Source organism: Galleria mellonella, unplaced genomic scaffold, assembly GCF_026898425.1.
Source record: "Galleria mellonella isolate WM207_F2 unplaced genomic scaffold, CSIRO_AGI_GalMel_v1 utg117, whole genome shotgun sequence".
NCBI classification, from domain to species: Eukaryota; Metazoa; Arthropoda; class Insecta; order Lepidoptera; family Pyralidae; genus Galleria; species Galleria mellonella.
Window position 1 is genome coordinate 6,358,606 of NW_026441980.1, and position 26,456 is coordinate 6,385,061.

Genomic DNA, 26,456 nt, shown 5'->3' on the forward strand with positions numbered 1-26,456 from the left:
GCACAGTTAACGGCCGATATGATGATGCTTTTTTTTTCTATCTTGATATCAGCAATTTTTGTAATAGTTACAGTAAAGATTACTACAAACCAAAAAAAAATTATTATAGTACGTCTTAAATATTATGTATATTTTTTTTTCTGATGAGTGATAATAGTATGGTAACCCCGCCTGCGCTAACGGGATACGCTGGCGGAGCACCAGTGAAGGGTGATAGATGAGAATGAATACAGGCCAGTTAGCCCATCATGATGAATTCATCAGGAATTAACCATGATAGTTTCCAGGGGGAACCGCGAGGAGGTCGGCCGGGGTGGGTATATTGGTAGCAAGAGAATTCGTAGTCTCCATTACTAACAATCGCTTTCCCTCCTATTATATATATTCGACTTTCAGTAAGGAACACGTCCTTACTAAAATGTATAAACATCTTACAAGAATTCCGACCCGTTTTTATGTGAGAATACTAACTGTCTTAGCCATTGCAATATTTCTTCAACTCGATCCAGGTAACTTTAGCCATCTACGTGAACTTCCCAGTGTCCTTTCGTAATTATACTCTAAGTACTACAACTGCCCTAGTGGTATACTACCCTGATTTATGGCCTCAAAGGTTATGAGTTCGGAAAGAGCCACTTCTAATTAATCACAAAAACTTACTGTGCCAACTTACATTTCCATCAAATTCTGTTAACGAAAACACGGCGAGGTTTGATTTTAAATATACTTGGAGGAAATGTGGATATGAACAGTGTATCAGTTTAAAGGGAGATTATAGCAACAGTGAAATTACAGAGTATGCATATAGACACCTTAGTTCTTGGGAATGGCAACTCATGGACGCTCCTAGTCGTCACAATTTATTTTACGATATCCATATCTACTATATACTACATATTTATAAGTATAAGCGACAGTTATCACTTTCCATCAAATGATCCGTTACTTGATGACTTGTTTGTCTTTCTAAGTTGTATAAAAAATAAAGTTTGTTGGTCGCTTACATCTGTTTTTATGTGAATTTTTTGTCGCTTCAACCGATTAATTAAATTTATTTCAATCAACGAAGTATCTGTTGACTTTTTTATACTATTCCAAGCATAGTATAGGTAATATAGATAGATATAAGGGCCGTAAAACGCCATTTGCTTTTCTATTTAATTAACCACCGAGACAAAAGAGGGTGCTTGTAAAATTGAAGACTTTGTGTTTCACGTACGTCGTGACCGCAAATAATTCTCCATCTACAGCCACGAGGGACCGTGACGGCACGTGTGCTATCTTGGTAAAAATAATTGTTATTGTTTTTGTTAGAAGTATATTACAAGAATTAGGAGGAAAATATCTTTGATGTTTGGCGTCAGCATTAATATTGACTTCGTATCAGTAAATAGAATTTTTGTAAATAATATATAACCTATATTACTCGGTGGTAATATATTAATGGATGATAATGGAATTATAACCCCGTCTGCGTTAAGGGTAACGCTGGCGGATCACGAGTGTATGTAAATGCAGGTAAGTTAGCTCATTGTGATGAATACACCTGGAATTCAGTTAGATGGTTCCAGGGGAGACCATGTGGAGGTCGACCTCACAGGGGTATATTGCTAACAATGCGACCGCATTATTTTTTTTCTTTGCTAAAAGCTTTTACATGTTTGTTTTGCACGTCCCTATGGTTTCAAGCTCACGTAATTATAGATTATTTTATAAAATATCATAGTGTCATTATTGTCTCACTATTAGCCATGGATCTTTCTTTGTACAAGGAGGACGGATGCTGGCCAATGGACGTATTAAAATTTTATTCCAATTTTTCTTCCTTTGTCCAGTGTAACATGTAATGTGCTACGATCCCATAGCCTCTTATGACATTCAGATGGTATAAAAAAGTAGATATATATATATTTTTTATTATTCTGCTACCACACGGAATGAAATTACGTTTAAAATCGATTCTCACGGTTCTTTTCGCCTGTACCGACATGAAAAAAGACACGGCATACATATGGAGATCGACAAAGTAAAATATGAAAAAAATAATAATAAAGAAGACTTAATCTTATTCGTTAATAATACATTTTATTCTTAATACCAAAACAAGCTGTTTATAGTCGCTTCCGTATGGAACTCGTCTCCTGAAAAATTAAAAGAATTTGTTTCCTTATAAAATTTCCAAGTAACGAGCGCGTACTTTGTCGACTCAGTAATAAAAAGTTCCCCTTTAAAAATCGAGTTCCGTGTGAGACTATCACATTTGGCAACGGACGCTCCAGCCACCTAAAATCAGGTTCTTATCTACCTTCAATAGTTTGCATGATGAAATCCTTGGAACGTTGCAACTATGTTGTAAGCTAATGCCAGCTTAAATCAGGTCACCAGGATCCCAGTTTATGTCTTTCGAAGATGAGCTATCTTTGTTCGTTGAGATAACAATACCTAATTAATGGTTATACAACTAATATTATGTGAATGTTTGTAAGTAGAAGCGTTTCCTTACAATTGCATACATTTTGCACTTCTATTATATTCTGATGGTAAGTATTACGTATGAATTAAAAAATCATTTTTCTCTTGAAGAATAACGGTTTTAAACTGTTCTTTTTATCAATCTCATTTCCCTGTTCATAATTATGAAACTTCTGTTATTATATAAAGATGGATTGGACATGTATGTATAAAGACAGCCAAAAATAGGGATATGTGGAAAAAAAAAAGGGGAGGCTTACGCCAAAAAGGCAACTACTGCAAATTTAAACTTAAATAACTACGTGGTATTTATGAAACATTAATTATGTTGGAGTAGAATAAATGACTATTTTATTTATTTATTAATATCATACAATAATAATATAAATAAATAAGTGGATCTCTATGGAAGTCGTTATCATCATCATTCTTCATTGTCCAAAAAGAATTCGTTATTACGCAGTTTTCAGACAATTTCATTGGTATTTAGACTTCCGGAGTCAAAATAATAATTTGATTAATTATAAGATCCATGATAGACCGGACACCTTTTTAAGTATGTTATTTGTGTTAATTAATTAACCCTTCTTACCCAAAATGGGTATTATTAGATTGAACAACCCATTTGCTTATTTATGACGAGATAGCTCCCAAATTTGTTTATTTTTAAATCTTCGGTGCTATCATCCCATTATCTACTTTGTTAACGATGTAACGTAAAATGAATGGTTGAAAATTGTTTCACTCGGAGAAAATGAAAGGAATGGAACAAAAAAAAATTAATACTCGTAAATCCCACGTATTTTAAAAACAATCATCAAAATCTATACAGACATTATCGCGTAACATAGACATATAACAAGTCAATCGGGTTGAGAACCTCCTTCCTTTTTCAAGTCGGTTGAAAACAAATTACTTATACTAGAACGTTTAATAATTCTAAGTAGTTGCTTTTGTGGAAGCAAAATAAAAATGAACAACCTACGTTTATGTTCCTACAGTAGTGTTTTTCTTATAAATGAGATTTAAAGCTTAAAGGAAATAGCGTAGCTTTTTTCAAGATTAATCGTTTACCTTTATTAGTATTGCTGTATGTTCCCAGCATAGAATAGGCCGCCCCTTCCATTCCCGTGGGTGTCGTAAGAGGCGCTAAGAGAACTCAACGGTTAAGGGATAGGCAACAGCGTCTCTCTTATAGCATTACCAAAACCTAATTCCGGTTGCCGACCCGCCTACCAAGCGTGGCAACTACTGACAAAACTCCCCTCATAGGGGAGGCCTATATTCAGGTACTTTGCCGTTACTGAAAAATTTATTGACATCCATTTTAAAAAAAAACTTTAGTGAACATAGATGGAATGTTATATAATCGTATCGTCACCAAACTACGTCTAGGTTTCTTGTACAACAAAAGCGACCTAGAAACTTGACGCAAGAGGGCGTCACCATCACACAAGTAGTAGTAGCGCACTGAGTCAACACCATTAATTTATTAATAATACGGAATATTAATAATAAGAATATCGTCCTTAAATAACAGTCTTGAGCCAATCTGATTTAGGATTAATCTTTGTGATATGCATTAATCGTCATCTTGCCAATAAAGAACTGTTGTACTTTGCTTTCGTAATATTTTTAAAGTCATCATTTCTTGTGGTGACCTAACACTTATACCACTCGTATGCATGGTGGCCACCACTTGAAAACCTGTCATCGGTTTTTAGAAATTATTTTTTAATTTATTCCTATTTTTAACATTCAGGAATGTACAGTGGAAGATTTTGTTATCATCAACCAATTACAAACTTTATTAAATATTGCATAAGGTACATATTTCGAATTTATTATATACGAGTATATTTACGTAATTCCACCTCTAGTGTTGCCTAATAAATGGATTATTTATTAGTCGCTAATCTTCACATAGAATAATCTAAATATCGATTGCTCTGTCGATAATGTCGATACTATCCATTAATATGTTAATATTAATATGTATGTTTAAACAATTTAATCCATTATAATCATTCGGTGTTTACAGTGCTATCGATAATATCGATAGCGTGTCAAAATCATTAACGACTGTACTATTTTTGTTATTTATCACAATATTGATTATATTGATCTGCGATAGTATCCAAAGTCGATTCGATTTATTATTTATAACTGATTATATTGTTTTATCGAATACACAGTCAATTCTTATATTTTTTGTGACCCTAATCGAACTATCGATAGTTGATATGACAACACTACTCACTTCCTAAAGTGTTGATAATAATTCAACGCGATTTTACTTCAATATTTTACGCTGATTCGATATCTCCTCTATAATGAGTTACATGATTAGATTTATGCGAAACCATATGCGTTATTGGTTATTAATCAAGTGGAAGATTAATATGAGATTCTAATTATACGTGCGAACAGTTTAATTAATTACTAACATACCTACCTGATTTTAGTTGTCCGTAATGTAGGAGAATCCTAGTGTAAGATCTTGAGTACATATTGTACATGTTGCATGATTTTCGTCTTTGCTAATTTATTATTCCTTCATTTATTTTTTGTTGATATTTTGTTATTATTTTTTTATAGTAGTTGTAATTTTATAGCACTTACAGCAATGGTCATGATCTACCAAAAAAAAAAATTATGCCTGCATTTTTTGTGTATACTTTATGCAATAATCTTTTCCAATTTTGAACTTCAATTAGTTTTCATACGATATTGCTTAACTTAGGACATACACGTATGAGTTTTCTAATAAAAATTAATTATACTTTTATACGTTGCTACTTTTTATTGCTTTAGTCTATAACTCGTTCTGGATTCTTAGGGTCCTATATGTTAAATTTTAATGAAACTCTTTACTGTATACGGAGTCCAAAAGAAATTTTACTCCCGTTTGAAGTTATTGATAAAGGTATCTTTATTTATTGTCATAGTTGTTATGTACTTCGTCATCATAATACAACTCAGAAACGCACTTCACTACTAGTTGGCCAGGCGGTTTGGTATAGACTTTTATTTCAAATTTAAAAAATAGTTACTGATGAACAATACCATCAAAGGGAGACTGTACAATAGTCATCTGTTTGATTATCTTCGTCCTAATATAAATTGCAGGGGGGAAAGGGATTGTTAGTAATGGAGACTGAGAATCCCATTGCTAGCCATATACCCAACCAGGTCGACCTCCTCGCGGTTCTCCCTGAAAACTATCATGGTTAATTCCTGATGAATTCATCATGATGGGCTAACTGGTTTGTTTTCATTCTCATCTATCACCCTTCACTGGTGCTCCGCCAGCGTATCCCGTTAGCGCAGGCGGGGTTACCATACCATTTTCACCCATCAAAAAAAATATATAAATTTTATAAAAAAGTAAAGAAAACTAAATAATTACTACTCTGTGAATTATTTTACTTAAGAGACTAGTCGAAAATTGTTTAAGTGAGTGTGTGAGAATTGATATACCTACACACATTTATACTCGTGCATAAATTCAAGCATTAAAATGAGTACCTACCATATACGTCATATTAATAACGTCCTGAATAAAGCTCCAATTTTAATTAAGCATTTAAAACTGTTAAAGAAATTTCATATTTATAAACGTGGCAATAAAAGTTATTAAGTAAGAATAACGAATGATTCTACTTTTACTTCATTGATGTATTAATTTAAGTAGAAAACTTTGTTTGATTTTCGAAAGAATAAATTTAGCAAGGCCTGAGATGATTTAATTAAACCAATAGTTAATTAATTAATTTCGGGGGCATTCAGACTTCGGAAAGGAGCGATAAAATAATTGGATCCGTCAAAATTATAGAAAGCCAATCGTCTAATGAATAAATGGTCATAAGAATCGGTCGCTTATTAATATATATTTTTATTATCCAAGTAGGTAACTTACTATGACTTTCTTAATTGGAAAATAGATACGTTATTTTGTATTATAAATACTGGGAGTTCTAAGAAGAATATATTATTATTTTTGTATTCTATAAATATTATAAATGTAAAAGTGAGTTAGTTATAATTAGCAGAGAAAAAAAGTTTGTAAACTCTTGGTGTCTTAACCACTCAATACAGGGTGACATCAAAATCGATAGCAGTACGTAACACTTAGAATCTACCCCATACATATTAGGATTAGGACATATCAACAAATAATAAAAATTTCAAGACACCAATATTAACAGCTGACAGCGCTGTGTTAGTATGGAAGGCTGAAAATTTTTGTTTTTCGACCCATGTTCCTTTGGTGAAAGTATTCAGTTTCGCCTATAGAACAGTTATGATTCCAATTTTACCATGCATTTTTATTATTATATGTCAATATGTAATCATTCTCATAGTATTTGGGATGAAGAATATTATTTAAAATTATTTTATTTAGTCAATCAATATACCCCAGTCACGTGGACAAAATCGCGGGTAAAATCTAGTAGATTGTAATTCAAGACAAAAACATAGAGTTGGCAAATTTAGTAACTACGGATCTTACACACGAGTGAATCCATTCTTTTGTTGCTTGAGAATTTTCTTAACTTATAGTATTCCTTCTGTGGTGTAACTGGGAACTCGTGTCCTGAAAGACTCGGATTCAAATCTCATCGGATTGGGCTGTGTATGGATTTGAATATCAAGGTAAAATTTTTCATAATTTTGGGTTACCAAAAGTATTACATATTATGTATATTTTCATAAGTGAACCTTTTTCGTAGAAAAAAAAACATAAAAATTGGGTCACAGGATTTAAATATAATGCAGAACATACACCTATAGAAAAAAATACGGCTGAATTGATAATCTCCTTTGAGAAACTTATTAAAAAGAATATCTACATAATGAAAAACGATACATTAATACTCTTCTTGCGCTATTATTATAAAAATAGATTGTATCATGTTCAGTAGAAATTAGTAGGTACAATATTAAGCTAGTTTAATAATACAAAACCGCTCAACTATTCCGAAGCCGAAGTTTTAATATTATGACAGTTACCTAACTCCGTTAATTACGTTAATGAATACGTAATTATAATTAATGGGATTAGTGAACTATGTCGCAAGCGACTAACGGAGATGCCGACTCAACTGTTTCATTAAATTGCTACTTTATATACATAACTCAGATGATAAAGGTCGTCTGTCTGTTTATTTGTCTGCGCCTCACTTATGCCCATAAAGCTATAAATTAAATATAGCACATGTAAGAAAGACTCTGTTTTCCGCACTTAGCCTCTCATTTGGGCCGTTGTGCGTGAAAAAAAAATATAGCACATACAACAATCCTAGTGGAGAGTGGATTGCTGATAATGGGATCTAGTTGCTAGATTGCTAATAGCCATTATGGTGAAATTGTACTACATGGATGGCCGGAGGGCCAACTGTGTGACCGTGTGGTATCTCTTTAGTAGTAAATACCAAATAAAATACCAAAAAAAAATTTACCCCTTAAACGTTAGGTTTATAAAGAGAAAAGTTCTATTAAAAAAGGATTTTAAAAATTACGAGTAAGCACGACCGAAGCGGAGATAAATAACTATTTATTTGTGGTGCATGAATAAAAATGAAGAATTCGATCAGACAGCAGTACCGTAAACTGCTGTAATCAAATATTTGTACGTTTCGATAAATCCTGGTGTTTCACATTAGAACGGAATGGAAATTGTAAAATGCGCTAAGTCGTAACTCACACGGTTCTGATGTATTTACAATTTACTCTTATTACAGTTGCATTTGTAAGGATTAGTGCAGCGATTAAACGCTAGCGGTTTTGGAATCTTGGATCTTCGCTTTTAATTTAAAAATGAATTTTTTTGACGGAAACGTCTATATGGTTTGGCTCTTCTAGTACTTTATGGAAAATCAACGTTGAGCCTGCAAGTGGCAGAGCATAAGATAATTTTTTTATCCTATGTTCGGTTTAGAATTGCGATAAAAATGTAACTTGTCGCGTTTTTAAAGTAACCACTTTATTAAGGCCATATGTAAAAAAAAATTTGATTAATACCTAGCTCGGTTAACCGCAGTGCGTGCTAAGAACGCAATAACAATTTTTTTTTGTTGTATGATAAATAAATGATTTAATAAAAATATATCATTTGTAATATTCTTACTATTCCTACTAATAATATAAATGTAAAGGTTTCTAAAGACGTTTGGATGTTTGTGGTTGTTACACAATCAGTTTTATTAAAACTAATGGCAGTATTATAAGCACGTTGTTTTAAATAAAGTTGAGCTGCTTTTGTAAATACTTGTGTAAGGAGAGGCTATCCATCCTCATATCTCGCCATAAAGTACGATCCCGAACACTTGAGGTCATCCCTACCTCAAGGGGGCACGCCCCATACTGCGCAATTAATTGATGCCGGTTATTAAATAATCATATTTAGTTTAATTAATTTATTGTAACAAGGAGTCCCGTGGGTGCGCCCGTGTTTGTTCCGCTGGCGTTCGATTAAAACTTTGTATCCTTTCCGATCCAAACTCGCGAATACAGTGTATCGCAATGTGTTAATTCTGGGACCTAAACTGTCGAATACATGGTGGTGTCTTGTAATAAATTTGTATGGAACTATTGAAGTCAACCCTTAGCATAAAGAATCTTAAAATTTTATTCATAATTGATAAAGATATACTAAAATAAAAATACAATAGAGAACCTTAATTTATTTTAAATTCGTTTGAACATTAATTAATTTATTAAAAATACGTTTCTCCACTGTATCAGCCCTTAAGGCTGTAGTATCCAATTAATATAAACTATTATATTATTCTATTATGTTTAAATTAATGTTGTAATTAAAATTTGTATATAACATATTGTTTAAGGCAAACATAAACAATTTCTACATAATATGTCCTATAGGTTATAGAACGGACGGTTCTCTCATATGTTTTTTTTTTTTATTTTTTTCCCGATCACCTTAAATGAATTACTGGCTTCATTTGTACGTTACTAGTTTCCATTGGAATCAAACTAATTATTCTATGACGACGACTTGCTGCAGTTTCACAAACATCAGGGGAGATCAGTACTTCTGAGTAATATGTACTGTACATGTTATTAAATACTGTGAAATATGTAGTTTTGCAAGCCAAATTTACAATTTGGTCCACAGATTTGATATATATTTAACATCTTCACGAGAATCTTACTTGATTCTCGTGAAGATGTTACCCTATTATTTGTAAGATTAATAATAAAGATTAAGACATAATTATTCATTAACGATGACCTTTGCATTCAACGTGGCCCCATAAAATGGAGTATCTTATGATTCGCTCGACCGATTCAGATAAAATATAAGTCCAGTTTTTAAGTTGCACTAATAAGTACGTACACAATTACAGTGTAGACGCATTGTACTCTTTACGCGTTGATACTGCTGCGTTTTACTTTAAAAAAAAATGTCGGTATGAAATGTCACATATAAAATGTAAATGAACGGAACAATGTGGTAAGTTGCGTGTGTGTGTTGTGTAAACTATAAAATTAAAATATTTTTATGCATATTACAGATATGGTTGTGAAATCAATTTTGTATCTTTCGTATAGACGTGTGACTGCGCTAGTTTTCAGAATACAGTTTTGCACTCAAACCTTCGATTTACTTTGGAGAAAGTTATTCTTATATATAGTATAGTACCGTCGTTTTTTAGTTTATTATAATAGACGAAAGACTTTTTTGAGCTTAAGAGCAAATTAAAAAAAAATATTGATATCAATATTTATAATCAAAAGAACAGTGTGAAAGTGTTAAAAGGGGTTATAATAAATACCTTACCGGTTTCGCCATTTAGGGCTATTCCAAATGTTTATTTTACACTAGTTCCTTTTTATATAATCAATTGAAGAATAGCTGAAAATTATTAGAAACGAATAGGCAAATGAATTTAGTAGAAAAAATACACTAAAATATCGGGTAATTTTTAAAATGAAATATTGCTAACATAGATTCTTTATTTTGTTAAAAATATGTATATAAAAATTATAGTTTAATGTTAAGAAAACACAAATTAAATGTTTTGTTTAGAAATAATAATGTAAAAGTGCTTTTATCAGTGATATAAAACATTAATTATAGAATTTTTTTTTTCAATCTAATATTTATAATTTTACAAGTACACGAGTACTTATATGTAAGTTTTGAAGATAATTAACTACTTATATTAATGATGTTAAGAGTAAATTTTGAATAAATAATAAATCAATTAGAAATATTGAAATTTGTGTTTGAAAATCCACAAGTAACACATACATTACAAGGCCTCGGATATGAATATGATCACTTAAAACCCACAACCGCACCGTCGACAAGTCGAATATCTCACATCGCATAACGAAATATGAAATTAAATAAATTTCAACATGCTCCTCTCTCTGTTATATTTGTCACGGTACGTAATGCCGACTGATCTCCCACGACCGGCCCTGCATTCACTCGTATATATTATTCATAACGTTTTCAGCGGGCGTACCGGTCCATACGGAATATTAGAGAGCCATATCTACAGAGTTTATCCGGGCTTTTCGAATACATCGCTAACTAAATTGTTCGCGACGTATTCGATCGTATATCTATTTTTATCGATACGGTCGATTGGTCTAATCGGCTAAGTGATATAGGTATCTAAGTAAATGATACAACATGTTAATGTTACGTTGGGTTTTACGTATGTACAAATGGTATGCACCATATGGAAAGTAAAATATAATATATATAAATAATTTTTTTTATGAGAAATATAAGAAAAAAAATGATAAGAAGCGTACCCTGTTATACGCGGCTTTTTCAGGGCAAAACATCTGTCGAGTCAGTTATAAATATTTTTTATGGAGTCCGCCTGATAATAAACGGCCATCATAACCCTTACAATACTCGTGCGGGACTAAACGTACCCAGTAATTTTACTACCGTTCATGATAACATTTTGGTTATTTGATTACGATTATTTTGTTTAATTCCGTTACCATTAGTATGTGTGTAACGTTATGCTAGGACGCTAAAGATTAACGCTAGAATACAGATAACACAAAGGAACCCAATTAAATGACGATACTAAGTTTTTTTTTTTTTCATGAATGTTTTAATTAAATTCTTTCTTGTTCTAGGTTGGCGCAACTATGATGTCCTGTCCCCTACCACTGCCGCTGTTGCCGGCACTGCATCCGCAACCAGCATTGGCCTCGGACTTCCCTATTCACATTGGAATTAAGGTAGTGAAAAAATTTCCTTTTTACTTGTTCTCAGTTACAATTAACTTCAATAATAGTGCTAACGTAACGTAATTTAAATACAAATTGTTTATTTCATTGTTATATTTTTATTATTTAATTATAATTATAGTCGTATTTTGTTCATTAACTATATATTATAAATTTAAATTGAGTTATCCTAATCATCATTTCAGCTATTAATTAACCATCACTAAACATTGCTCTCGAGATACCTTTATCCACACCATATATAGTAACCATAAATGTATGTCTGCACATACACACATTTGGGGTCATTAAAATTTTCCCAATTGAAGACACTGTATTTTTGAAAAAAGAAAATAAAAAACATAAATTCTCTTTACCTCTTTACCTTTAGAGATTTTCCAATTCCATGAAGTGCTTCATGGCTGAATCTAATCTTTTTCATTGTGATGAAACCTTTAAAACAAAGATTGTGTTTAATTAGAAGAAAACCCAGTAATTGTTCCGATTGGAACCAGTTTCTCTATATAAAGCCTTATTTAAATATACGCTTCTGTCATTTAATGACACATGTTAATATAACGCAAGTATAATTTTAGGAAATCCTTTTTCTTGGAATCTATAATTCAACATTTAAACTCTCTAACCACTACGGTTTAGTCTACTAGTAGATTAGATTGATTGATCAGCCAGTCAACCATGACAAGGCTTATTATATTTATAAATATGTATGTCTCGTTAGCAATCCTGCCAAGCATGGCAACTACTGGCAAAACTCCCCTTATGGGGAAGGCTTATGTTCAGCAGTGGACAGTTAACGGCTGAAATAATTCCCGGTATAATATACATAAAATGTCTTTAATGTCCAATAATTATCAACACAAACTTTGTATTTTAAAGTCAGTTTACAAGAAACACAAATTCGGACTTCACTAATCCGAAGCGAAAATATTTTTCGATCTTTTTACTTTGAATTTTATTTCTACCCTCTCTTGAACGTTCTGTTTACAGTATAAAGTCGTTTGCTTTCGTTGGTAAGTAAGAAAAAAAAATATGTAATTTAATCCAGCCGCCTCTTCGTCGAGTTTCAGGCAACTTAAATTGCGAATATATCAAAGCTAAATAATATAAAGTAAGCGAAAGAATATAAGGTAACTTTGAAAGTCGGGACTATGAAGACGCGTCCACATCAGTTTTCGGAGTTATATAAATATTAGATCTTTTTTATAGATATTATTACATTTTTTTATAGTTTTACCAATATTTGATGTTATATAAAATAGAAAGACAGCAATTTATATAAGAATATATATTCTAATTTGCATCTTATATGTAACTAGCTTTTACCCGCAGCTATGCCCGCTTGAATCAGTATTTAAAGTGTCCTCTTTATTAAGTTTAGAATACGACCTAGCCATTACCAAATTCATTCAGCTGTTTAAGCGTGATTAAGTAACAAACATCCAAACGTCCTTATAAACATTTTCATTTATAAAATCAGTAGGATTGAATACCTAAAAGCATTTAAATATATAGAACTAACACTAATATATATTATTTTAATTACACCTACATGGTGCAAAAGTGGAAATTAATAGCAGTTTTATTTAATCCCTTCTATTTTATTTATATTGTTGTTTTGTTATATTTATATTTTAAAACTAGAAACAGGTAAACTGATTATTCTGCTTAAAGCTGCAAAATAATAGAAAAAAAAAAATAGAAAATGCAACAAACTTCAAATAAACATTCTTAAACGATTAATGTAAATGTAACTTAACGGATAAATTTCTCCGTAGAAACGGCGACGTCACAGCAGTATCAATATTTGAAATGAACTTTTGCCCAATTACCTTTGCAAGTTAAACCGTCTTAATTTATAAGTATTGATTCGTACCGACGACTTTAATTAGTTTCAAGCTTCGGAACGTTTGCTTCATTTATTATCTGTGAACGTTCGCCGGGTCTAACATTTCAATTGCCGAACGCATTATTTCGTAGGTAATTCAAGTTCCGAGTGTTTATAATACTTAATTAGTAGCTAATTTATAATATTATTTTTTATTTATCCATAGCGATTTTACTGGACGATCAACTGATTAAGTTCTACTACTGGGATTGAGTTTATTTTGCATTAGAGAAGGAAATTAGCCTACTATTACTGTCCTGGGCATGCGCTTTAATATAACTCGAGCTTTTCGTCCCTTACGCCGGTCTTTATTTGCCTCTCACGACATATGAAAAATCATGGTTAGATAAAAAAATTGAAATCTCATTTCTGTGTTATATGTTTATACATTAATATGGATAGAATACTATGCTATGTTATTGCTATGTATATATACTTTGCTATATATGTATTGTATTTAAAGTCAGTCACTTCTTGGAAAATACTGTTTTGTTCTCTATACGACATATTATAAATATATTTTCTTTAATATGAATAAGTACTACATTTGTTATTGTTCGTGAAATTTTTACATAAGATTCCCCTCTTTTAGTTCTAAATGTTCGTAGTCTTATAAAGTACTGGTGGCGTATATGTAAAATATATTTTTTGATTTGTCATTGATATGCCACAATAAAAAAGGCCAGAGCCCAGAGCCTATTTTGAGACATGACATCCTTAAAAAACAAAAATCCTTCATAGATATTTTGTTATTTTTATATAAAAAGGCTAATTATTAAAAATGGTTACTGGGTGAATTAAAAATTAATTTATATAAAATACACATAATACAAGCATTGCACGTGCTTTATCACACTAAACAAGATTAGAGCGCGCCATTGCATAACTCCACTCATTATAATACCCACTAGCTTCTCTAAATTATTATACGTGTGTGAAAAATAAAGGAGAAAATATATATTTTAGCATCGGAGTCTATAAACAGCACACATTTTGTTTACACTGTGGTATTAAGTTACTTCTAACAGCTTTTACACAGAAAATAGGAGCCCATTTTAAGATTCTTTTACAAAATAATGGTCCACATTATAATAAACACAATATTTAATATTGGGTAATAAATATCATTAATTTACCCCTTCATAAAAGTCTTGTCACTTAATAATTACCGAGGACTATAACATCAAACATCAGAACCATGAAAATACCATGATATCAAATGATAAATTGTTTATTTAAATCACTTCAAAGTAACTCTAAAAGCGAGGCATTTTTATCGCTTTGATCGAACATCTAGTAATATTGATGATCGAAGACTTTGCGTGAAAAGATTTATAAGTAAGGGGTTTGAACTATGAGAAAGATATTATAGTAAAGAATTTCATAATAAAAATTTTGTAAGCCAATCTCTCTTTTTTCTTAGTACCTTTCGCGATTAATAGTACAAATATTTACGTGTTGCAATTTAAAGATCAAACAGACAGTTCTTTAGAGCTCTTTATTCAAGCACTATAACTCATGTCAAATACGGCCTGTTGATTCAATTTTCGTCCGGCGCCATATTTGAGTAGTCGAGATTTCAATTCATACATATTTGAATAAATAAATATGCATGAAACCAATTTATAGGGCGAGTCGAGCTGAGGGGCTGCTGCTTGTTGGGCACAATATCAGTAGCGCTCATTACTTTAGCTACAGCGTACCTTCAAAGAATTGGATATATATTGTATCTTGATATTATAAAACAATACATCCTAATGTCCTATCAATCTTTATTTATCCTTTACAAGCTTTACACTTCGACTTTGTCTACGAGACCGGAATATATTCACTGACCGAGATAAAAAGTAGCTTATGTCCTTCTCCATCTCAGATAGTACATTAATATTGCAATAGATAGAGGGTAAGTAGATAGAATAATACATGCAAATTGAATAGTAATTAGTTAAGCCGTTAAGGTGACAAGATATAACAAACAAACTTTTACAGTTATAATATTGATACGGATTTATTGTATAAACTATATTATTATTTTATTCTATTTAATTATTTACTATTACTAATATTATTTACCTAGACAGTGTAAAAGGTAAATTTATTTTAACACGATATGGCATGAATGTTATAGTACAAAAGGCGAACTTAATGCTAATATAGAATTTTTTATCAAACCTTCGATGCAAACTTAAAATAGGAGTATAACATGGAGTTGTTCGCTTGAGAAAGGAATAGATACGATAGTACTTTTTATATTAATTAAGTAAAATGAATAAATAAATTATGTGTTCACTCAATTCTGAACTATCTTATAACCTGTATGAGTATACCTGTATCCATCCGTCGAGATTTCTTTATATTTTATAAACTTTTCACTGTTTCTCACTTTTATACTTACCTCCATCAATAAACCGACTTTTACCTGTACGTTATTTATATATTATTACTAACTTTTATCCGTTACTTTATCCACATTATTGAGAAATGTTGATTTACCGAGGTGAAAAATAATACTTCCTGATTTGTAATGCTACGTGCTAAATTTGGTGACACATATGTTGAGCTGTTAATGCACCAAAACGTTACAAAGAAACTCATTTTCACGTTTACGTTACGTCAGTAAGGATTTATAATTTAATACAATTTAGTAGTAAATGCATTAGTTCGTCTGAATACAAGATTAATTCAATTCTCATTTTACAATAGCAAAGTAGATACTGTCATTGAAGCTTGATTTTATATCATACTATCAAAGGTTCCCTGTTCGATTGACGTGCACCTCATAAAGGATGATAATTGCGCTTCAGGTAACTGTCATAGCCTTTGTGGCTTCAGTTACATCCCGTCAGATGGCACTGATAGTTGCTAAATCGAGATTGAAATAGGATCGATAATGTACAAAAAAATATATAGTTTTTTTAATGTGTAACTAAGAATAATCGACCTCAAATAATAAGGCTAAGGACAGGAAGATGATGTGTAACTAGGACCAAAATAACTGACTTTTATTATATACTGAATTTTATATATATATAATCATAATTTTGTCGTCATGTCCATTTTACGTTTAATTAGTGTTAATTATACGATTTTATAACGAGTTTTATGTAAAAAAATATGAAGTAACGTAATAGGTTTCTATCTCAAAGGGAATAAAGCGTGCGATTATGTATAATGTATTTGAGGATTATAGTCATATTACCGATGAAACTGAGGCAGATCGTTAATATGCTATTGAATACAAAGCAACATTAATGGACTGACCGGACGGGTCCCTATTACGATACTGAAATTTAAAACCACGACTCATATTAATTGGACAAGACTATTTCATGAGATGGCAAATTTCAACTGAAAATGGATGACAAAAGGTGACTTCAAGCCTATATGTAACGTATATTAAATTTTGATATGTTGTATTGTTATGACAGTTTTGATAGTTAATTGGCTATTAACATTTAAATGATGCTTCTGTATAATTTATTAAATAAATGGAAATTATATTCTACGTGTCAGCTCTAAGTCATGATCAATTTCATAAATTAACACAAATTTTATTCATTTTATTTTTCAAGTCGTTAAAATAAACATTTTATTATAATTATTTATGTCGGTATTATTTACATTTTAAATTCGAGAATGCCCGACTAGTTTCGAATTCAGTAGGAGCCCTTAATCATGAGCGCAGTTTACGCCTATATCTCGAGTAGCATTGCTTGACTAGCGCGCTGTTTATCGCTGTGCGCATGTGGTCGGCAGTTCTTTTTGCAACACTGCCGTGAACCGCTCTCATGAATAAGGGCTCCTATTGAGTTCAAAATCAGTAGGGTATCCCTAAATTTATTTCAAATACTTGCTTTGCAATTTTTAGGATAAATCAATTGACCCGATGCAATAATTACCTTGAACAAAGTTCTATACCAGATTGCATTATATCAGTGGTCACAATATATTTAATATCTTTAATTTATTAAAAAGTTAAGAATTTATTATATCATTCGCATATTTATTCAGGCGGTTTATAATATATCCTGTTGTTAATTTATGTGATAATTAGTAAAAATAGTACCGTACCTTATAATTGTACCAAATTTAATTGTATTGTGTATTAAATTTTATTTAAATAATTAATCATGATAGAACTTTCAAACTCACGGTTTAACCCATATGAATACGTTAAGTTAGGATATAATCTTTACGTATACCAAATTTCATTCAAATCCGTTCAGTAGCTTTTGGGTGAAAGAGTAACAAACATCCATCCATCTATTGTTACAATTTTTCGTATTTATTTTATTAAAGAGATACATTAGTAAGATAAGCTTGTATTACTATTAGGATTTATAGTTAAATATAATGAATGTAGAATGTTTATAAGGCCTTGTACAGAAAATTGATGAGACGAGTTTATAGTAAGCTTCTAGAAGCTTGGTAGTACGGACGCGAGTGAAACGGAGTCATTACGAAATCTGTTTAACAAAATTTCATAGATGTGTTTCCACAGAAAGAGGTTTAAATGTAAGTATTTAGTATTTAAATGTATGCAGATGCTTACTGTACACTTCCATTATCTTTGTTTGAAGTCACTAATATTTTGCCTATGCCAACTGCTGAGTATTTATACATATAATAGGTATAAATCAACTACCTTTACTCGTAACAATAAAAGATCAACTATTTTTTCACCTAGTTGCCCATACTAAATTCAGTAAGACTAAGAAACGTGTTGTTCTTTTTGTCAAAAAAATCTTAAACTTAAAAGTTCGTTGGTACAGGTAAATATACTTCATTTAGCACTTTTTCTTTTATGTATAAAAAACGTTACGATTTATCTATATTGTAATTTTACATAAATATAACATTTATTTAATCCTGTATTAACTCTTTATAATCCTTTGCGTTTTAAAAAACAAACCAATACCATTCTGCATCTGACATCTTTTCAGTAAAAGTAGGTACATTAACAAGAAGATACGTTGCTGACAAAAAACGACCAAATATTAGTGTGGAACGACGCTAAATAACAGACATTATCTCTGAAACAATATAAACGTCGGCGTCGCAACCTGCGCGGCAATAACCAACGCGCCCGGTTAATGGCCGCCCGTCCGTCATCTCCCGGACGGTATACCCGGACGGTTTGTCGATATCGATATTATGTGTCGATTTTTTAACACTGCTGTTTTAGAATACCACGTAATATTTTGAACCATAAACACGATTCATATCAGATATACGATTAATCCTAGCTGTATAGTACTAACGTATCTGCATTATTTCTTAAATTACCCAATACTATGTCAGTAGATTTGACTTCAGTATGAACATATTTCATCGTGTCATCATCATCAGCATATCAGCCATTAACTGTTCACTTTCAGCAATACATAGGCACCGTTAGGCTCTTGGTGATGTTTTAAGAGGGGCGCTGCTGCCCATACCTCGACTATTAAATTCCCTTAATCGCCACTTACGACACCCACGAGAAAAGAATGGGTGGCCCATTTTATACCTGATCTTCGCCCGAAACTTTAATATTACGTTTCATTCTTAGTAAAACGATATCATTGTTCATGTGTTTATTTTTTTTTTTATTTTATCATCACTACTATTAAAAGCGACCCTTAGATACGGTAACTGTTTACCATTGAACGGGCTGTACGCTTGTTTGTTACTATTTTGGTGTAAAAAAGTACCCATATTCCAGCTGTCTATTAGACCTTATTTTCTAATTATATACGTCTTTGTGTCTCTTACAGTGAATCCATGTATAAATTATTACTTTTTCATCAATTGACTAACGACGAAACATTTTCTTTTTCTTATTAGAACAATTAAAGTTGATAAAAAATTTAATATCAATTAACAAAGTTATTGAACTAAAAAGTGGAAATTTTTCACAATATTCGAACGTAATAAAGTAAGATTTTTTCCAATACGCTTTTGGCGGATTTTTCAAAAGAAAGTTGTCAATTCTATATTGTTTTAGTGTGCACACGTGTGTTTGTGTGTGTGCATTATATTCATAAATAATATACCGATTCATATATTACTTTTTTAATTGATATTGATTAATTGAGAGTGTTTAGTCCTGCATTAATCTAATTATAATTTTGCCACGATTATAATTGAATATTTATTAAGTCTTATCATAAGTTCAGAAATCAGTGGATGCAGGTAGCTCAGGGCTGTTCCTTATGACAGTCTATGGAGGTTTCGTTCAACAGTGTACAGATAAGGGTTGATATGTATGAGTACTAACTGTATTCAACGGCTTTATTTACATGATACTCGAAAAAATCTTCTCTATTGAATTAGTGTTATATGTATAATAGACATTTTGTAAACCTCCTAGGTATTCTATATTACTACAGAAATTGTATTTAGACCAAAAAATACTACCTCATCTATGTATTGTATCGTTAACTTTAATCCACGTTTTCGGCCGCCATTACCTCTCATTCGCCACGTACGATAACTTTTATTTTTCCATGTGCCTACATGTTGGCGAAAGTTTTCTAATAAAGGGCTCTACTATAAGTTGTCCCGTTGTTCTTATTGCCCAGGTGACAATTGATGGGGATAGCTCTTTTTAACTGACTTCCAGAAGTTTCGATATATCTATAAGTCGAACAAACTAGTCAAAAGGTGGTGGCGGTTTTTAGGCTATATTTTTTCTGAGTAATAATCTATACTCGCAAGTGTACTGAAAGTTTAATGTTTTATGCCTAAAGCTGTTTTCTGATTAACGTTCAATTCGAAAATCGAATTTCTAGGTGGCGATTTCGGAAAATATTTCTTTTTTCAAAGTAAAAATGTATGTGTATGATAGAAATGTAATATTACCAGTATTACAAGAGTTATTTTAAATAGTTTTGAATGAGAAAATAAAAAAATTACTTCTTTAGTTATAAGTGATTACTGGATGAACTATAGTTGTAATCAAATGTTTCCCGTCCATCATTCTGAATGTTTATTGGAAAATTGGAAAAGGGAACAATAGATAATGTCCGTGACGCTTTTCCAGTTCGTTAAAAGTGTGGGGCAGCTCTGAAATTAATTTTTAACGCCGTACCTCGTGTAATTGGCCGTTTGCGTGTTGGTTATTGTACGCACAAATTGTGAGTACCGTCAGCAACATAAAGTGTTAAATGTTTCGTAAGCACATATTATATTTTAATGTAATAACTACAGGCTCAGCTGCGGCTAGTTGGGCTCTCGATCTCGTTACAGTTGCTCTTGACTAAGGATCACGAATTGATTGCGAAACTAGTTGAGTTTTTTCGATCTAATTACAAGTTAAACCGTTAGTTAAGACATTAAAATATAAAGCATATAAAAATATTAATAATTTAAACTTTTATAAAAAAATAAATGAATTAGTTTTGTAATGTAATGCCGTTATAATATACTTTGGGTTTATTTGTTATATTTAAATATAATACCTAGTTGTAATTCCTGAAAACTTAAGTCTAGTGCTTACTTAAATGTGACATATCTTTATAGATGTGTTTCATTTAACAGTTATGATATTTTTATTCGCTTATAATTTTTACACAAAATAATCATTTCTCAAAAGTATATTATTGTATCAAGATGTCATTATTTTTATCAGTAGATATAATTTGCTGACTGTACACTATTTATAGGGTTTCTGCTTTGAGTGTTTTAAGTGTGAACAAACAAATAAAGCAACGCACCATAATGATGTTAAAGCTAATTAAAATTGTCCTATTGTCCTTTCCGTAGTTATAAACACGTTTTTTCATGTTTTATTTATACCACTATTACGAAGTGGTTTATTTTTTATTCACGTTTTACATAAGCTCTGTCACGAACTTGTAAATATGTTTTTTATTGTTTCAATTCTATTTTCTTGCCGAATATATTACATCTTACATTTCTTGTTTCATCCATCATTATAACTTGTCTTATCCACACAAATCAGTTCAAGAATCTCAAACCCATATCTTTCATATGCTTACTATACTGCTTATCCTACCTGTTTCTTACTAAGTAGACAGAGTATTTAGGAATATTCTTCTCTTATTTTGTCAACGATCATAACTCACTTTAGGCCCATTGTTAATAATTACTCTGTCCACGTGATCCTTTAGACCCACAGTCACAATTTTTTGGTAAATTTATCATAATGAGCCAAACAATCTAAGTTTACGCTCACCTGTCATTTTCCTGCTACTCAACAAAGGTAAACCAAGACAGGCTTTCTTACTCAATTTTTATTCATTAAAAATCTTTTCTTACGAATGAAAGTCGGTATACAGGTTCAAAACTTCTATTTGTAAATGCCCCTGTGTGAGTGTGTGTGCGTGCGTGTGCGTATACGTGCATGCGTACTCGAGTATGTGTTGCGTGCGTGTGTACGTGTGTGAGTGCGTGCGTGCGTGCGTATGGGTGTGAATTCAATTACGTATTTAATCGGTTACATCGTAACCATGACTCTTGCAACTAAGTTACATTATCGTTTCTCTCAAATAAATAATTGAGTCAAAATCTATCAATTATTCATCGTTAGGTGTTGAGAGATTCACCTACAGAACAATAAACTTCTATAACTCCAATATACTCGTCATCGTCACGGCCACGGCGCGTGCCCATTACGGAAACGTCCGGCCAGCTTTTTCCGGCAATTTCGAAGGCGGCGCGGACTGTAGACGGCCCGTTTCCGCCGCAAAGAGGACTTAATCCTACAGTGATTAAGCACGGTGCCGGAAAGATACAACGATAAATCGTTGTTTATATTTTGTTTGGTGTGCCAATAATAGGTATACTGTAACAATGGTAACAAATACTCGTATCCAATTATTATAAGATATTTTCTTATGTGTATCTGTTTATACATAAACATATACCATAATTCGTGTGGTGGCAACAAATCCTTTTCTGCCCTCAAGATGTCGTTAGAGACTTTTTAGTCTCTAGTCTTATTAGTCTCTAAAGCGCACGATGTAGTACGTTAGTTAGTGCAAAAGATGTAAAACTATAAATAATACCAAACCGCATAGCTAAGTAAATGAGGAATAATTTTTTCTTATCTTTTTCCACAAAACTTTTATTTTCTTTATATAGTAGACAATAAGACTATAATTAAGATATGATGGGGCTGGTGTTGATATCTCGTGATAAAAGTCAGAAATATAAAAATACCTTTTATGGGAAAAAAACCAGTAGGATCTTAATTAGTCATGTTTCATCTCCGGTAGGAGTTAATAAGAGAAACAGGAAATAAGAAACTATATTCCTTCTCGTAATATTACTCTGGTTTTTAGTGACGTAGTGTTGTTTATTAAAAATATAACTATTTTTCTACATTATAAAGTGTGTTTATAGGTAGAAAACTTTTCTGTGAAAGTTATGACGAAGAAATTGCAAGCAAATATTTTGAAATTGTTTCCAAATCTACACAGTTTATTTACTATTATATGTATATATATTATTATTATTATTATATGTAAGAAAATGTGAAATCAACAATTTTTCATGTAATTTGGTATACACGTAATATAATATTTGGCGTGGAGCAGGATACAGATTACTTTTTATTCCGGTCAATCAATACGTTTACGGGTCATGAAGATGAAGTCGCGGGCAAAGCTGATGTCTCCATGAATTGACAGATTGAACTAAATATTAACTTTACATAGTTTATGACCAAAGTAATTGTTTAACTTTAATGTACATACCTCGTTTATCATCAAGTTCTAAATAACCTCGATATAAGTATAAAACCATATTGATTTTAACATGATCCTATATATTCGATAGCGTAACAAGACCCATAGACGAATGCGATGGACATATTTGTTTTCAATCAACATCAAAAAGAAGGACGTTCTCAATTCCGTTGCATTTTATATTTTTACCTCATAACTCCGTCATTTATAAACCGATTTGGATTTTTTTCCTGAAAGGATCTTAGTTACAGATTGGTTTACTATAAAAGAATTATCAATAACTGGATTTGCTACGTTTGAAATTGCTTTTGTGTTTATATGAAACATAATTTTAAATTATGTGTAAATTAGAATATATTTTAATTTATAAATCATTTTACTATTATGTAATAAAGTCTTTTTTTAATTATGAAAATGCACTGGTAACCTCACCTGTGTTGCTGGCGAGTGAGGTGAGGTCAGTCAGGCTACAGGTAATAATGAATTCAGCAGTTATAAACCATGATGGTTTGCAGGGGGAATCGCTGGAGGTCCCTTGAGAGTGTATTGTTGGGAACATCTCTTCATTATAAGCCTATCTCTCTTATACAAAGTGTTAGTTAAATAAAAATAGTAGGTAATAGTGGAAATTTCTACAATGTTAAAAATAACCATAAACATACGAAGTCCGGTGGTAATTCAACAGTCGGAAGTCAGGTGTGCACATTTGCCCTCAATGTTGCAAGCTTAGCTTTCTCTAGTTCGCAACTTCAATATTTACCGCTCACCGCATCCCATCCTCGGGACACTTAAATTTTTAATGTAACAACTTCTTTAAAAGTTTTCCCGGTACGTAAATTTATAAGAGTAATGAACTTTCTAGATATTCGACAAGGTGACAACTTTGGTGGCGTAATGGTGGCCACGTCACCCTGTGCGTTCGCTTCTCCATTGGACCAGTTTAGGAAGTGAACCTTTCTTTATTATTAATTGGGTTGAAATTTGAATTTGTTTGAAATTAATTTAATTACTCCGATACCAGAAAGTCATGTCATGGGTTAATTACGCACGACATAATTAAATGCAAACCAAAAGTAAATAAATACCTGTTATAATAAAGCTGTAATATACTTATGCCAATTCATTTCTTACATAAAACGCAGAATAAATATAATTTAAAAACCATCATGAGGCTTTATTTTAATGTGTTTTGATTATAATATAATATCACAGATTACATCATTTAAAATGAAATAAAAAAAAAACAAAAGAAAAAATTGAAATTTTGCGGAAAGAATTTCCACTGGTTTTCAGTTTAGAATAATGGTCTAAATTTACTGTTTTTTTCTAACCTGTCACTTACACTCTGTATATTATAATTGTATTATTTATTGTATTTTAATATTGGCAATAATATTAAAAAAAAAATACAAAAATAATAATAAACAAAAATGTTAACACATATACACAATTATTTTTCCACCTAAATTAATACTATTTTAGCTTCATCTCCAGGTTTCATTTTCGTCATATTTATGACGTATCATCCTTGTTTTGTTTATTCTAATGATTTTTTATTAATTATTATTATTTTAATTATTTTTTATAATGTAATTAGGTATTATAATTTGTTTTATATTATCGTCCCTTTTTTATTTTCTTTTACCCGTCTTATTTGTATACAAAACGAAATGAGCACCACACGCAACAAACAATGTAGGAAGCCGGAAAACGTTTACGTCTTCGGGGAGACTTCTCCCTATTAAATTTTCAAGACTTCAAACAAGTTGACAATAAAAATTTAACTGAGATAAGAAGTCTCACGACATCGGTTACTGTGAAGTGTGACTTTACATTTGCCGAAGAAACATGTCATTTTATTACACATATAAAAAAATCTATAAAAATGTTGAAACGACACATTGAAGCTAATAAATTAAATGTTTGATTATTTGAAAATAACTTATTAGATAAATCAATGCATTAATTGACGGGAATGTGAAATAAAAAAATTAAGTATGTCTTCAACTATATATAACAAACTCTGTTTGTTTAATATATCTATTTGTATTTATTTATACGCTAGGTTCCCGAGAGAAACGAGTGTCAAAGTCTTGATCAAGAATACTCGTATGGTGTCTACACATATCCTTACTGATATTAGAAATATAAAATTGTGTTGATGATTTTTTAAGCTAATATTTATCATTGTCTAATCTGCAAGTTCCTTTAAACATATACGTGTTCCATATTACAATGTTACGAGTATATAAATCCCCAGGTACGGAAATTGGTCCAATATTTATGTGTTTCTTAGACTGTTCAAACATCCTTTTCCTAGTCTCTTTATTTTCTCAGACTGCTTGTCATGTTCACCCACATTAAATAATTGTTTGGTACGTACTTATTCTTTGTACATTTCCACGAATACTCGTATTGTACAATGTTGAAATTTAGTTTCATTATATTTATTTAGGTGTAAGTATATATAATAATAAGGTATTTAGGGGATCCCGAATGGCAACCCTGTACAAATAACTGCTCACATCGTAGGCAAAATGGAGCGATGATCCCAAAAATTTTATGAGGAGTAAATGCAAGTGCTGCGGAACTATTTTTGTGACTTTTATTATAATATTAATATTTTTTATTAATATTTCACTACATACAATTTTTACCTCTTCTTTTCATTTATCAATTTTACCGCATCTCCAGGATGTTGTGACGGGACAAAGTATTTCAACTATACAAATACATTCAGTATAAGGAAAGGAAAAACCATGTATTATATATAGGGATACGACAAATTTATTGAAATAATGTTGTGATGCCGCGCCATGACGTAAATACCGTACTCATCCTAAAAAGGCTTCGGGATGAAGTTGAAACAATTGTCGAAAATGACAAAAATAGTAACTTTATAAAATTCTCTTTATCCGGTTATATATAAAGATATAAAAAGGGACATAAGTTTAAAAAAATGACATCTTATAATTTCAGGCCACCTGGAGTCTTATTACAAACATTTCAAAATTTGACAGATTTAGGTCACGTGATTACTAACTAGCCTATTTTGTTTGTTGCTTTTAGTATTGATTTTCATGGCACCTTAATTTAGTTTATAAAACAGTCTGGTTTTAAGGGTTTACAATAAACATCTATAAGAACCACCTCGTGGTAAC

The 26,456-nt window shown here is 31.4% G+C and overlaps 1 protein-coding gene across 6 annotated transcripts in view; it reads left to right on the top strand.

Moving 5' to 3' along the window:
* The window catches only part of LOC113511928 (polypyrimidine tract-binding protein 2), a 530,476-nt gene that overhangs the window by 206,580 nt on the left and 297,440 nt on the right, over positions 1–26,456 (top strand). For 5 of the 6 annotated variants that reach the window (XM_052896533.1, XM_031913421.2, XM_052896538.1 and 2 more), the window contains one exon: positions 11,605–11,709. The exons of the other annotated variant lie outside the window; for it this stretch is intronic. In XM_052896533.1, the coding sequence (XP_052752493.1) occupies positions 11,617–11,709 (93 nt within the window). In that variant the 5' untranslated portion in view covers positions 11,605–11,616. Of the gene's footprint in view, positions 1–11,604; positions 11,710–26,456 lie in introns of those variants that run through there. 6 annotated transcript variants of the gene reach the window in all.